Below are 14,882 nucleotides of genomic sequence, written 5' to 3' on the forward strand. Positions count from 1 at the left end.
TGCAGAAAACACAGAGCGAGTGTTTTCAGAACACTGGAAATTTTGAGCATGGTTTCCAGGTCATGAGATACACACTTGCTGTTTAGAGGTACTAATTAACCAAGGCCATTGTAGTACATTTATATTATTTATTATCTAAAAGTTCAAAATAAAGTGCTATATCTACCATCTAATATGGCATAATTACTTACCTTAAATACTTACCTAATAAGCTGTTAAGTGGTTCGCGATCTCTGAAAAAGGTAATATAAACACTGAAGTGCTAATCGCGCTTATAATTGGATTTACATTGTTATATTAGCATCCCGCTAGTTGCTAGCTAATTTAACCATTTGTAAGTGCGAAGTATTTATTGTGTATTGTTTGAGTTGTAATATATGTATTATGTGTCCAGTTTCACAATACCTCTTTTAGCAAACATCTCAAACGGCAAGATGTTTATTGCAGGAGCCTAGCTGTTAGTTATCTGTCAAGCTAAAAACTGCGCTCTCATATTAGCAAGGACAGAATAGTGCAAATAAAATACGTAAATTTTTTTAAATTCGTTATATTTTCCGTAATTAATTGAAATTTACGTTAAAGTCCCAGTCTGAATACAGACACACACACATACATTGTAAAATTCTAACATTTGTGGTATTAAAAATGGTTATTTGGAAACATACAGTCAATTCAGACTCCAAAATGATATTACAAATGCATATCTGAAAGTAGTTCTTTTCATAGTCAGAAAACCTGTTTCTGTTTTTTTAGGTCAGAGAAAAAACAGTGCCCACCTCATAAACTAGAATAATATAAACCACTACCTAGAAAAAAGTACGGTTCCTGAGACTTGTGGTCAGGCAGTTCCTGTTTTAACAGAAACAACTAACTGCTTCAAACTAGTTGTGACTGATTCTGTAGTTAGAGTTCATGGCTGGTTCATCCTTTTCCACATGTGTACTAGCGGACATGTCCGCTTGAACGTTTATGACCCATTTAATGTTATCGTGCCGCTCTGCAGACGAACACCTGTTGCACTCTAAATTTGTGTGCCCCGGACATACTGCGCATGATCAATTCACTAGCGTAAACTTTATACCGTTGGGGTAGTTTGCAAACCCAACAGCCTATTCAAAAGGCCATAAAACTGTTACGCACATGTAAATGCAAGTGTATGTGAGTGCAGACATGTCTCAAATTCAAAATCCCTAGCTAGCCAGCTGACCATAGTTCACAACCGTGTGAGCTGTCTGTCTGAATTTGTAAAACAAAGAGAAATGGACACAAACATCACTGCCACAATACATGTGCAGAGGGCTCTAAAAATTTACTGGGATTTAGCACTTTCTCTTAAAATAAGTTCCATCCATGCATTATCCCTCCACCTTCTAACTGTTCCAATAGGACAAGGTCACAGAAGCCATTACCAGGTCACATTACAAAAGATGTATTTCTGGAGGGAAAAGAAAGTCCATGGCAAAAGTCCATCAAAATTTATTCTAGCTCCATCGGTTAATTTTTATAAAATTTTCCACAACTATTTATACAGAATAGAAAAATGAAATCCTGTTGCCATTATGTAATATTGATAAGATCAGTCATTTTAACGCTTTAAGTACTCAGAGCACCCAGCACCATTTTCTTCCTCCTCTGTACACAAATTACAAGTTTCTGCATCTGAACTCGCAGCTTTATCAGTCAGAAAGGGGAGAGATGAACCACCCCCTTTCCACCACAGAACAGAATCTAACTCAGTTTCCTCATTATCCTGTTCATCTGCTTTCTCCTCTTCATGCTTTCTCAGAGTGACAGACAGCAGATTATTATCCGGGTAGCTCCCTTGCAAAGCATCCTCATCATCCTGTTCATCTGCTTTCTCCTCTTCATGCTTTCCCAGAGTGACAGACAGCAGGTTAATATCTGGGCAGCTCTCTTTATCCTCTTCTTCTTGTTCATTTATCATAGATTCTGAGATCTTGAAGCCAAATTGGAATACTGGTCCTGCACCCAGTTCACGTACACAATGGTCTTGTGAAGTCTGATTGGTAATATGATTATTGGAATGGCATTTGAATGGAATATCTTCTGATCCAGTTACAGATACAGTTAAAGACTTTGACGGGCTAACTGTAAATTTGGAGAGAGACTGATTTTCTGTCATGTTTGAAGGAGGAGAAACTGGAAGCAAAGTGGAAGAGGAGTTGTCCGTGCTATGGGTACAACAATCCATCTGTTCAGTCCACCTTTCATAGTTTCCAGTGCTCTTCTTTGTCCCCGTCACTGCATGCTCACTACTGTCTTCCTCATTACTCTTTTCCTTATCATTCTTGCTTTGGCTAATAATGTTTACTGAATCCATTACCAATACATTTGAACATGTTGGTATATCATAAACCAAGGAAATCTGGAGCACATCGATGGATTTTACAGATTTCTGTAATGTAGAGAGATGAAAAGGGAAAAGGGAAAGTTCAGAGAAGGGTTTTTATATATGTGCATCACCAGGCATGGTAATCTGAGGCTGCAATTTTTGCAGTTTTTTTTTTATGCCACAGCTATCTGCTTAATGTCAATGTTAGCTGAAACACTGTTTGATTTTACTGGGAAATGTCATCACACACTGTACAAAACAGTATATTCATTTTATTAACCGCTGGCCACTGAAGTTTTTCTAGAATCAAATGCAGAGCTTCTATAGCTGTAAGATTGGCATTTTTAAAATAGGCAGTTAATTTTGTCACCAAGTTTTTAAAATACTGCAGTGTACAATACTGTGGTATACCCAAACTGCCAAGGTATACGGTATTACTATGATAATGCCCATACCCAGCCCCACCTAATACACAGCTGTAAATACTTTAATAAAATAACTCCTTACCAGTACATTTGGGAGAGATGGTTTTGAGAAAAAGCTTGTGTAACAATATTTGAAGACGAAAAAAAAAGGAATAAGCAATAAAAAAAAGCTGACATTTGCAATCTCTTTCTCTAGAATAAAGCAAGACAAACAAAGCCATCAATAAGTCTGTTCATAATGGTACGATCAGAAGAACTCTGTTCAAACAGACAAACACTATAAAAACTGTATAGCAACAAATATACATTAAATGTAGTATCAATAAATAGTGGGAAGCGGTAACATATACCTGGATTGTACAACAATGCAGTACTGGCACATTGAGTGCGATTGTAGGTATTTTTCCTATTTTTTATACTGACTGTCACACAGTACTCTGCGTCTGGTTCCAAGTTGGGAAGTACTGCACCCTTTAGTCCTGTGGTTTCCTCGAAAAACTGTAATGAGAGGTACACTGATGCAGAAATGCAGTAAACCTAATTGTCAGTCATCTTTTCTTTATACCTTAATCCCCTAAACTCAGATTGCCAGTGCTGCTGAGTTTACTACTTTATACTTCAATAATGAAATAAAGATTTACTATGTGATTACTGCACCATTCATCATCAATGAAGTCAACAAAGCAATGATGCTAAGAAGAATGTGGTCAAGCCAAATAGATCATTATAACAACATATACAACTAACTACAGCCATTTCCATTCATGATTACTCATTGATCACAGTATCAAAGTGTCCCTGAAACCTATCCCAGGAAGGACAGAGCATCTAACAAGATACCAGATATGGTTTCCAGGTCATGAGATACACACATGCAATTTAGAGGTACTAATTAACCAAGGTACATTTATATTATTTATTCTCTAAAGTTCGATTCATATTAAAGGTTTAACCACTAGAATAGTAGCTATAACACTATAGTCCAGAGGTGATGAGACAGTCAATACAGATGGATATTTTTATCAAAAGGCAATTATTACCTCAGGTATGGCATTTTAAAAAATTGAACTTACATAATAGAGCTATGAGGTGATACACCAAAATATTTTATCATGATACATTTGTTCATATCAGGCAATGACGATTATTATTGTCATATAATTCATTATTTCTTTACCCCAAAGTCCATTTTGCTTAAAACTGAACTGCCAGTAAACTGAAATCTAAATTCAACAAACAGATAGATCGATAGTTTTTTTGCTGGGTTTTTGACTGCCTGACTGCTTGTTAAGAGAGTTGTCACCCGATCTGTAATGAAAAATAAAATTCTGTGTCGCATTTCTAATTTGGAATGAAATTTGTCCTGTCTTTCTTCAAGCTGAAAGTGTAAAAAGGGTTAAAACCCCCCAAAAATAGGACAAATCATGCCCCTGCTACCATAGGATCGGCTGGAATTGCATTAGTTTCTGTGATGTGATAGGCTGTTGTGTCCTATCAAGCAGTGTCCCTTAGCAAGCATTTTAGAAGTTTCTCATTTTCTTATAGTTTAAATTTTATGCATGATAAATTGATATATCCTTTATATAGTCCAGCCCTACTACCTAGTTTTTTTCAGTCAAATCATTTTGCCAGTCAATTCTGTCCATGTACAAATAGAATGACAATCTTTGCTCCAGTTTACTACAGAGACATGTTTACACTTTTTACCAAACTTTAAAAAAATACATATTTAAATTAAATGTTACAAAATGGTGTACCAAGTCTAAAATGACAGACAATGAAACTGTTTCAACTCAAGGACTGCTAAATCGAAATACAGAAAACCTGAGAGAAATTTGAGAGTAAGATAATTTAGGTCACAATTACTGTGAGTACCTTTTGCAAATGACCAAATTATTCAAGAGCTTCAAAATATTTTTAATAAAACATATTGCATAACTGCAAAAGTTAAGGGACTTCACCTGAAAGCCATTTTTGGTGCTGACGATGGTCAGAGTGTAGGTGAACATTTCATATACAGAGAGTAGAGAATCATATGGAGGTTTCAGGTCCACACGCATTGAGTCCACAAAGCTTGACAAGAAAAGCAGAGGAGGGTCCAGGAAAGCTTGACAAAGTAAAGGAACAATAATTAGACTCAACTGAATAAAGACTAGACTGAGATACCAATATACAACCACTCCTCATTCAGTGAAGGAGTTCTGTTCCAACGACCAAATCATTAAGGGAAATAGTCACTTAGTGAAAATCATAGTAGCTTACATGCTCAATTTCTTTTATCTTTCATGAATTGGGCATTTTGTACATTGCACCAGCGTTGTCAGGCATACACAATTTACTTATAGATGCACAAATTGGTTGGAAAATAGATTTTTTAGTATCGTTATATCTGTGAATGGTCACTAACCAAGGTAGTCACTAAAGTGATTGTATACATTTTTCATTAATCAAAATCATTCACTCACAAATTATCTCTGCAAATAGACTGCAAACAAAGTTCTTATTAAAAGAAAACATATACAGCACACACTCAGTGGTAAATTTATGATATACCCCTATTATTTTTTTGTCTATCCAATCTTGCACTTGAGAACAAACTTGGGGGTCACATCACAGGGTCAACTAGCATCCAGGACCCCTGGAACAAATGGGGATTAAGGCCCTTGCTAAAACTTCAGTAGCCAACAGTTAAGAGAATAAATGTACTGAAGTATATTTCCCAGTGAAATCATCCAGTATTTCAGCCAATATTAGGCAGTTAGTTATGGTAAAACGCTCAACCGCTGGCCCTTGGATTCAAACTAGCAGCCTTCCAATTACAGGCACAGAGTCATAAGCTGCCGAGTCATACACCACGATACAGATAATTAGGTAGGACTCTTGTTGTATCCAGAGGCACTTTAAGGGTTGACAAATTGACATTTGAAGATGCTTTTATACAAAATGCTGTCTTACCCAGCCGTTATTTTTGCACTGCTGGTCTTCCTGACAGCATTAATGGCCATTGTCCTCTAGCCTCTCTCAGTAACATGTTCTCAGCTACATATCTCACTGTTTTTTAGATGGTGAAACCACCACATTTAACACCAACGATTGTAATATTTTAAAAATCACTTAGATCCTGCATCTCAGCCAATTTAAGGCTTAACCAAACAGTATGAAACTCACACACCAGTCTGCATGCTGTGTATGTAATTTGATTTATTGTTTGGAGCAGGCCGTTTGGATGTACAAGTAGGTGTACATAAAAACTGGCCACTGAATATATGCGGGACACATGAACACTTGAAACATGAGACCCTGCCCTCCAATAAAAAAAATAAATAAATCATCCTCTCCTTTTATCCTTTTTACTTACTGTCTTCCTTTGGTATGAAGGATTTCAACATCACTTTACGAGATGTATTATTTCCCAGGATGGCAATAATCTCTGTATAATATGACTCTTCAATATCTGAGAAAGCCTCTGTCAGGTTACATGTGATAGGGAGAAGTACACACTCACATCCTGATACTGTCTTCCACATGCCAGAACTGAAAGAGAAAAACAGGAACAATATGGGGCAGCAGTAATGATGGACTTTATCAGCATTTGGATATATACAATGTACATGCCCAGCATAGAATACTTGCATAATAAAAAGGCACTATAGATCAAGTTCTAAGATAATCAGGAAAACATGGTGATTGAGAATCTACAGTTAAACTTTGATCCCAATGTTTCAAAAATTAATTTAGTGATACACACTTCAGAATGTGATACTTTACGGTGTAACACAGCCCATCAGTTGAGTTTGGCCCTTCGTCCCATGTTAACATGTGAATAAATCTAGTAGAGTTAATTGGAGATGGCGGCTCACATAGTCCTGCGAGAGTGGAGAAGGGCTATATTTAGTATATAACAACATACAATCACAATGGCAAACATACAGGCATTAATACCGATAGAGCTGGGGACAAACCAAAACTGTTTCAGGCAAATCCAAAATTTTTTGTTAAAGCTGATGTGAAAGCATTTCTAACAATAACAGACGCATAAAGGTCAGAACCGGATGATCCCTGGGTTTCTCAAACTTCCCAGCCATAAGGCCCTGCTCTTCAGCAATTATCATATTGAAGGTCCCATTGCCAAAATTCTCTGACCATTTAGCAAATTTTGTAAATTTTCTCAGGTAGCGATCAAATTTGCACCCATGTGGTGGCCTCTTTTGCGGCGGCAATCCTTGCTGATTTTCTTTAAAACATATATTGATAAATAATCACATATATATAATACTGATTCCAAATAGTATATATATGGTCACCGTACCCCCGATGGGGCAGCCATTTACAAAAAAATCTTCCAATTTAGTCAGAATGTTAGTAGTGTTACAGTCAATGGTTCTACACCATATTATTATAGATAGCAGGACATTAACTATCTTTAAGACTATCTGGCAAGGCCATCCATAAAAAGGAAGGGGCCCATACACTGGGGAAATGGAATGATTGGTCCGACAGTTAGGCTAAAGGGTTTACCACATCAAAAATCCTTATTATCTTGCTTTGTGTGCAACCTAAGGGCACGTTTATACTCAGCGTTCATAAGGGGTCACCATGCATATCCTGTGTTGTTTGTGCTCCTATGCCTGGAATTAATGCTACACTTACAGGAGAAGCTATGCCACGAAAAATCTTGGTAGCAGTATGGTCAACTTTTGTTCACAGGACTGTATGTTTATATACAGTTGGTATTAAAACAGCACCTGTCCGTCCATCCATCCATCCATCTTCTGAAACAGTTCTGGTATTTAGAAATCTTGGTGATAAAATTCACTGGGTGTGTGTGTGTTTTTGTGGGGGAGTTTAGATTTCGCTAAAACATTTATTTGTAATGTATTTTGAATTCCTTTTTTTGCTTTATAAGTATTGCCATATTTACAAAAAAAATCACAATTGATATTTGTAAATTTTCAATTTCCAGTTGCCATAATGCAAAATACAAATCACTATGAGAAATCTAACAAGATATAATACAACATTCAACATGAGGTAGTCAAATAAAATGTTTTAAAGCAAAGTAGCAATAAAAAGTGGCGCAGTGGGTACAATATAGAGAATGCTGAGGCAACATAATAGGAATAGCAATAACACAAATATATTATTTGTGCTTTGTTCATCACCTTCCAGATACAATATACATCACTGAGGTGTATCTTTAGTAGCTTGTGGAGGCTGCAAGTGTAAAACATTTCAAGCTGTACAAACAAGTAAGACCGGGAATGAAGGAGCTGACCAAGATGTTTTTCTCACACTGCCTCCTGGGAGACATAAATTTTAACTCTCCAGATTGACATAAACTATGTGCACAAGAGCAACACCACCACTTGTGCAGCAACAGCTTGTCTAAGTGTATGTGCTGCAGGCACCAAGTATAAACTGGCCCTCAGCCTGCTTCCTTGACAAAGGCAATAACTGCCAGAAAGACACTGTCAGATATTGACAGCAGGTAACTTCACTGATATTGTCGATTTTCAATAATGTCGCCCAGCCTTAATTGACATATAAATTCTAATTAAACAGACTGAAGACAAAATCAGTCCCTGATGTGATAACACCAGTGACAAACGGAAGAAAACTTTGTCTTACAGTAAAATATACTCGGAATTACAGTAAGCCCTTGTGCATTCGAGCTTTGTGATTCGCGAATTCACAGATCCGCGAAAACTTAATTGGAACTTAACTTATTTCCATCTACAATTTGCGAAATCCTCAAAAACCCTTATAGAAGTGTATATGTTTAATTTTCGTAGTAATTTATCAAGTTTTCATGCAAGTGTAAGATTGGCAATAAAAATTTAGTTTTTAGATTCTACTGTGTTTTTGGGGAATGTTCAAGACATAAATATAAATGAATTAAAAATCCCTTAAAAAACGTGGCTTTCTTATGGAAACGTTCCTGTTTATGTACATACTGCACTTTATTTTTACAAGATGCGAATCCCATTCGCAAAGTTTATTCCCTTTGTAACTGTCATGACCTGCTCGTCCGATCCTCCGATCCTCCCAATGTGATGAGCTGTTTCGAGTTGCAGTCATTAGTCCTGTGCAAGATTGCGTTTATGTATGTTTCCCGAGTCCGGTGATTAACGTCAGTTTGCCTGTTCCGTTGTCCTGCTTGTCTGTACCTTTTGATTAAACCCCATGTTCCCCGATTCCTTGTGTCCTGTCCCTGCTTCTACAGTCCGTGCCCCGGCAATACGTGACAGGAACATCCAACTACCAAACATCCGCGAATCCTCCTCATTCGCGACGTGTTATGGAACATAACCTCGCGAACGTCAGCGGTCTTACTGTAAACTCTACATTTTGCATGTATTATAACAGGACATGTTAATAGACATATTTACGTGGTTTATTCTTGGCGTTAATTAAGTTGATTTTTTTTATTTCATCTACCTCAATGTAATTGCACAGTGACAGACACCGCAGCGCACAAGTAGAAATGCTTGGAACATCGTAGGTCACTTGCGTACGCTAAAGACTGATTTATACTTCTGTGTTGAATAGACACCGTGAGTACAACGTAGTCGTGGACCCTACACCGTAGCCTGAAGTGCACCACCCCAGAAATGTAAATACATGTTGCGCCGATGCAGATCACAAGAACTGTGACAGGTCTGCTGGATTTAATCTACCTCCATTAATTTTATTCATAATTTACAATACTAAACAATGTCATATAGACACCAACTTTTGAAGGGAAAATGCATAAAAATGTCTTTGCAGCAGCTCGAAATTTTTCCATATTTGCCTACAGGATGTTTGTAGCAGCACAAATATAACCAGGGTTCAATAAATGGATGCTTTGTAAAGTGTTTGTTTTTATCTGTGTGGCTATGGTGTAAACCACAGGCTGATTATACCCCTGTGTTGACCCTATGCAGAGCTTATACTGCAGCCTATACACCGTTGCAAGCATTCATACTTATGTAGCTGTGTACCCCACATACAATTAGTAACTTATTCAATTTATTTATTTAAGTATTACACTTCTTTGCAATGTGTGTATGTATAGCTGTTTGTTCTAATTGCCTTTTTTAATTCTATTCAGTCGTGTAACTGACTACACATCTCAATGTGCCTGTCCTTTCAATACACAAAGGGCTTAACAGATGTGATGCTTTAGTTAAGCTAAGCTAAATGATTTTATTCGTGATAAGTTTTTTTTTGTAGAATTTTATAATTTTTCACAGCACACCTGATGGATCATTGCAGCACATTGGTTGAAAAATGTTGTTTTAAAGGACGCCTTGTCATCACAAATTTAAAAGGCATGGGGGAGGTCATGTAAACACATAGCATGCTACAAGCTACAAAACTCTTACGAGAAAGCTGGCATACTGGATACTACGCTGACAAGCAGTACGCAGTGTATATATATATATATATATATATATATATATATATATATATATATACATACATACATACATACATACATACACACACACACATATATTACTTACATACATATATAGTATATATATGTTACTGTATGCAGTACACTGCATGCACTATGCAGTTTTCAAAACAGCTGTTTTTAGTATTGGAACTGGCCTTGAAAAGGCAATGGAAAATGACGTAAAACAGGTAGACGAGAGCACCAGTGCGGTCAAGAACGCGTATTGAGAAACACCTCCTGAGCCTTTACGGCGCAAGGTATGTGGCTACGCTGTACCGACATACATACATCATAAATAATCAGCCTAGAGCATTCAGAAAGAAGGTTGGATGAATAATAATAATAATAAGAATAATTTGTACCCTTGATTATTCACTGACAATCAATGATAACGTCCAAGATTAAGAGCAAGAGACTTACCTGCTGAGACCAGGAGCATGACGGAAAACAATGACCGAGGAGTCATTATATCAGCAGAGATTTATCACCCATTTTATCATATTAAGGAGACACCCTGTGAATTATTACAGTTAAATTTTGTTAATAAAAATAGCAATCTTAAATCTGAAAAGAGAGGAAACATGATCATATACTGGTATTTCTATATTTTTTATAGAAAAAATATCTAAATATCTCACAAAGAAAACGAAACAAAATCCGTTTTATAAGTTAAATAGATGCTACCCAAAACCCGCAGTTATTACTAACGTAGAATTAATCAAATTTAAATTTAATGGTAACAAAGTGAAAAGTGAAAGTACAGATGTGAGATAGTTTTACTCCGTTCCTATATATAAAATGGTTTCATTGTGTAACACTACAATCGTAATAAGAAACATAATTCTAAACTATAATGAATTTGCGCTTACGCTTCACGTGTATTTACCTTACAAACGTAGTTGTTTCCTTCTTTACAAACATACTGCTCTACTACTCTTCATCCTCTGTCGCCATTTTGTAGGCTATTGAGGCGTATTTAAAATGTCAACCACTTTAAAAAAAAAACCCATTTCATAAAACACAGACTCAGTATCAGGCTATGCACGGCTTCAATAAGGAATCACACAGTCAGCAAAACAGAACAACTGATCCTGGAACGGTACCTACGCCTAGTCCTCCTTGCTTCGCGTGTGTGCCTACATTTTGAAAAGAATTCTTGCCGTAAGCCAAAGGGGGTGCTCTTGATAATAGGCACTCCGCAAGCAATAAAATTGAAAGAGATTCGGTTCCGCTCTGTTTAGTAGGAGAAAAAGTTAACCAACAACAAATCTGTAACTTATTAGTTCAATAAGTGACACATATTTACTGATAAATCAACAGTTCGTGGACAATCATACAACGCAAAAGAGATCAGCTGGACTAATGGATGTTTTTAAGAGGTGAAATTAATTATTTAAAATACAATTAATCTAAGGCTAAAAATGGTGTTACCCTTCCCATAGAAATTACATCAGAATTTTCTGATTATAGTATTTTTTTATTAAACATAAAACATGCCAAATATTCTTATTTCCACACCCTACAAGTGGACTCACTCACGCTTGTTCTGACAATTATAAACTTTTCAATTTATATCTCTCTCTTAGAATAATACTAATACTGTTGTTGAGTTATTATTTTTCTGTGAGCCCAAAAGTGACCAGTTCCATTGCTTTTCCAATATACTAATATATATTATATATATTATATATTATTGTAAAATAATACTATTATATATTCATGTAAAATGTTTCAGTGACAGGTTCTTTTAATTACAAGATCACATAATTGTAACGTGCTTCCTTTTTCCAAAAGAAACTTAGCATGCCATATGTTCCTCAGATTTCATTTGTGATTTCATTGATTAAATTGTTCTCTCATGGTTTGAAAAATAGAGGCCAACCAGTCAGTGGTGCATTTGCGTGACTCCTCCCAGTCATAGCGTGGAGTGTAGCCTAGGTCTCTGTGGGCTTTTTGGTAAGAGAACGTAAAAGGTGTGTTCAGCATCGTAAGTAGTTGTCGGTTCAAGGGTGGAGTGAACTTGAAAAAGGGACGGAGAAATGTTTGCAGTTTCTCCAGAAGAAAGGACAAAAAGAATAAGAGGGAAAAAGGCAGGACTGGTCGTTCTTGAATCGCAAACCCTAGTGGTGACATGACCATGTAATTGAAATCTGAATAGCTGGCATGAGGGGTGTCATCTGAAATAAAGTAAAAGTTGCCTCCAACTGTAACTCGCTTCTGTGTGTCCTTCAGTGCCCGGACAGCCAAAACATGGGCAAATGCAACATTCCCCACATACACAGGGTTCACCTTGGCCCTTGGATGAGAACTGCGCTGCAGTACGTTTCTGTTGCGGACACCATTGGTCATATGGCCTTGTAGGAAACGGCAGCCATTCCCATAGATATAAGTGGGTCGCAAGGCACAGGAGGCTAGACTGCCCCCGTTGCTTAGGGGCTGGCCATTGGCCTTAAGGACCATCTGCTCAGCCTCCCATTTGGTCTTGCTGTAAGGGAACTTCAGTTGAGAGAAATAAGGAGTTTCTTCATCACCATTAAAAACTGGGTCTCCTTGTTCGTTGGGGCCAACCACTTCAATACTGCTGGTATAGATAAAGGAGGCCACGTTCTCTTGAAAACAAGTTTCCAGCAAGAGCTGGGTGCCTGGAAAAAAACATATAAGGATGATTCCACTTCAGGTTTAGAAATGAATGACAGCTTTAGAAAAGGCAGACAGAACAGAATGTCATAATCTGTTAGATAATGGGGGAGAAAACAATAAAAACTGCTGAATATATTGCATTAGTTGTTGGGTTACAATATTCACTATGAATAGTTTATAAAAATCTATATAATGCCCTGAAAACACAATTCAAAACATTCTGCTCTTTTCAGGAATTGTTTTAAGTTATAATGCACTTCTTTCAAGCAGTGACTGAACATGATTTTTTTTATTATTGTATAGATAAATAGATAGATGGATAGATAACAGCTCGTTGTGAATTTCCGTTTGTTTAATGGTGTATTGTATATAAATAAAAATGGTATCATTATTACTTTTTAAGGGTGTAAAAATCATATGAGTTGACCTGTTACATTGACCTCGTAGAGTTCACTGTAGTCTACTGATCCAATTACATCGATGATGGATGCTGTGTGTATGACTGTGGAAGCTCCTCGACAGGCTTTTCGGAGATGTCCTTCGCTCCGAATGTCTCCCTCAAAAACATTCACCTTTGTGTGATGTGCGGATTCTGGCAGAAAATCAAGCAGTAAGTCAATCAGTCATAGCCATCAGTCATTTTTCAATAAGAAAAGTCATTTTGTGAAATATCGAGAAACATAAGAAGCTTCTATCCATGTATCCATCCATCTTGTATATCCATTTATCTATTGATTACAGTTAATGGTGAATTACATAGTTTCAGGGGGCATACAGGAAAGAGTACCCCTCTTTTTATTGGGTATCAGAGTTAATTACTAAAAGCAATTCAGTTGAGTAGCGTATAAGCTACCTATATATGCAGTTGGTTGTGAAAACCAGTTGAAGACCTGTTCAGTTTTTTTCAGTTTCAAGAACATTGATTCTTTTAAAAAATTCTCAAAAATGAATATTCTATTTAAAAATAACTAGAAATTATTTTCAAAAGCAACAGCTGAATAATATTCTTAAAGGATCATTCCCCGGTTTGTTCGAAATTATTGCTATTAAATGGAAAGGTTATAAAAGTAAAACTAGGATGCAGAAATAACTTCTTCTTGCTGTACTTATATATAGATGAAAACATTTTGAACATAATAAATTCAACGTAGAAAATTTGGCACTTACCTTTCACAACCTTGATAACTTCAGGGATAATGACTTTGTCCAGCAGACGGATCTCTGTCACACCCTCCTCCAGGAGCAACATAATAATCCTTTGTCCCAAGAATCCACAGGCACCTGTAACAAGGCAGATGTCACCAGATAGAGACATGACTATAGCTGTACACTGTAGTTGGCTATGGATGAATTTGTGAGAAATGATTCGGATCCTGACACACTTGGTTGCTGTAGAAGACAGGTGAAAACAACAGGCAAAGCTAAGGCTTAAATAGTCAGCCAAATCTGCCAGCGTCACCAGACTTTTGGAGAACCTTGAAATATGTTTATGTCTAGGCAAGGTCTCCTTGAAAAGGCAACTCCTGCACCCCTCACACCCTGGACTTTTCTCCCCCTCCCCTCTGGCAGATGCTACAGGTCAATCAGAGCAAGGACAAAGATGAATTCACGGGCGATTACGTCGACCACGTGGTATGGAATTTATCCTTTTGCTGTAATATTCTGGGAAGTAGTAATGGTGGATTAATTCTGATCGTGTGGGGACCGATCATCCTAAAATTCAGATCAATCATCCATGATTCACCCCAAATGTTGCCGAACTGCAGGAACATGTTGTCCTCTACCGATCTCGCATAAAATCTATTTCGCCGTAAATAACATCGGCTCATAAAAGAAACCAGGATGCTTATCTGAGCCATTAGATCGGCGTGCAGAATGCTTATCTTGGTTTCGGGAGACAGGGGAGGGTCGTTATACAGCACCCTATATTGCCTTTAGGGGGTAACAGGGAGGCATTGCGCAAAGACACCTGGCGCAAGGACGCCTATTGTACTGTGTTATCGCAAGCAGCATCACTCGG

At 37.2% G+C, this 14,882-nt stretch overlaps 2 protein-coding genes across 4 annotated transcripts; both read right to left on the reverse strand.

Moving 5' to 3' along the window:
- Positions 1-1,290: 1,290 nt before the first annotated feature.
- Positions 1,291-11,543, reverse strand: crfb2 (cytokine receptor family member b2). 3 transcript variants are annotated; one of them, XM_049022427.1, is made up of 8 exons: positions 11,109-11,543; positions 10,643-10,736; positions 6,527-6,644; positions 6,137-6,312; positions 4,740-4,885; positions 3,129-3,276; positions 2,861-2,970; positions 1,291-2,416 (listed from the first exon to the last, which is right to left on the reverse strand). In XM_049022427.1, exons 2-8 carry the CDS (start codon positions 10,686-10,688, stop codon positions 1,586-1,588), a joined length of 1,575 nt encoding a protein of 524 aa, XP_048878384.1. In that variant the 5' UTR covers positions 10,689-10,736; positions 11,109-11,543; the 3' UTR covers positions 1,291-1,585. The 3 variants fall into 3 exon arrangements, with proteins under 3 accessions (XP_048878384.1, XP_048878395.1, XP_048878405.1); XM_049022438.1 differs by having other exon boundaries at positions 10,643-10,786; XM_049022448.1 differs by lacking the exon at positions 10,643-10,736.
- A 135-nt stretch (positions 11,544-11,678) lies between these two features.
- Positions 11,679-14,279, reverse strand: hsd3b1 (hydroxy-delta-5-steroid dehydrogenase, 3 beta- and steroid delta-isomerase 1). Its single transcript, XM_049022493.1, has 3 exons — positions 14,030-14,279; positions 13,290-13,454; positions 11,679-12,864 (listed from the first exon to the last, which is right to left on the reverse strand). The coding sequence occupies exons 1-3, from the start codon at positions 14,175-14,177 to the stop codon at positions 12,059-12,061; spliced, it is 1,119 nt and encodes a 372-aa protein (XP_048878450.1). The 5' UTR covers positions 14,178-14,279; the 3' UTR covers positions 11,679-12,058.
- Between the last annotated feature and the right edge of the window lie 603 nt (positions 14,280-14,882).

The sequence above is a fragment of the Brienomyrus brachyistius genome, chromosome 1 (genome assembly GCF_023856365.1).
Source record: "Brienomyrus brachyistius isolate T26 chromosome 1, BBRACH_0.4, whole genome shotgun sequence".
In the NCBI taxonomy this organism is placed as follows: domain Eukaryota; kingdom Metazoa; phylum Chordata; class Actinopteri; order Osteoglossiformes; family Mormyridae; genus Brienomyrus; species Brienomyrus brachyistius.

Excerpts from the sequence above, each read along its gene's own strand:
- hsd3b1 (XM_049022493.1), bottom strand. The coding sequence starts at position 14,177 with ATGTCTCTATCTGGTGACATCTGCCTTGTTACAGGTGCCTGTGGATTC. Across the intron at positions 13,455-14,029 it reads AGTTATCAAGGTTGTGAAAG|AATCCGCACATCACACAAAG; the intron begins GTAAGTGCCAAA and ends ATTTTCTGCCAG. Across the intron at positions 12,865-13,289 it reads CTACGAGGTCAATGTAACAG|GCACCCAGCTCTTGCTGGAA; the intron begins GTCAACTCATAT and ends GTTTTTTTCCAG.
- crfb2 (XM_049022427.1), bottom strand. The coding sequence starts at position 10,688 with ATGACTCCTCGGTCATTGTTTTCCGTCATGCTCCTGGTCTCAGCAG. Across the intron at positions 6,313-6,526 it reads GTAAAGTATCACATTCTGAA|TTCTGGCATGTGGAAGACAG; the intron begins GTGTGTATCACT and ends TTTCTCTTTCAG. Across the intron at positions 4,886-6,136 it reads CTTCATACCAAAGGAAGACA|CTTTCCTGGACCCTCCTCTG; the intron begins GTAAGTAAAAAG and ends TACTTTGTCAAG.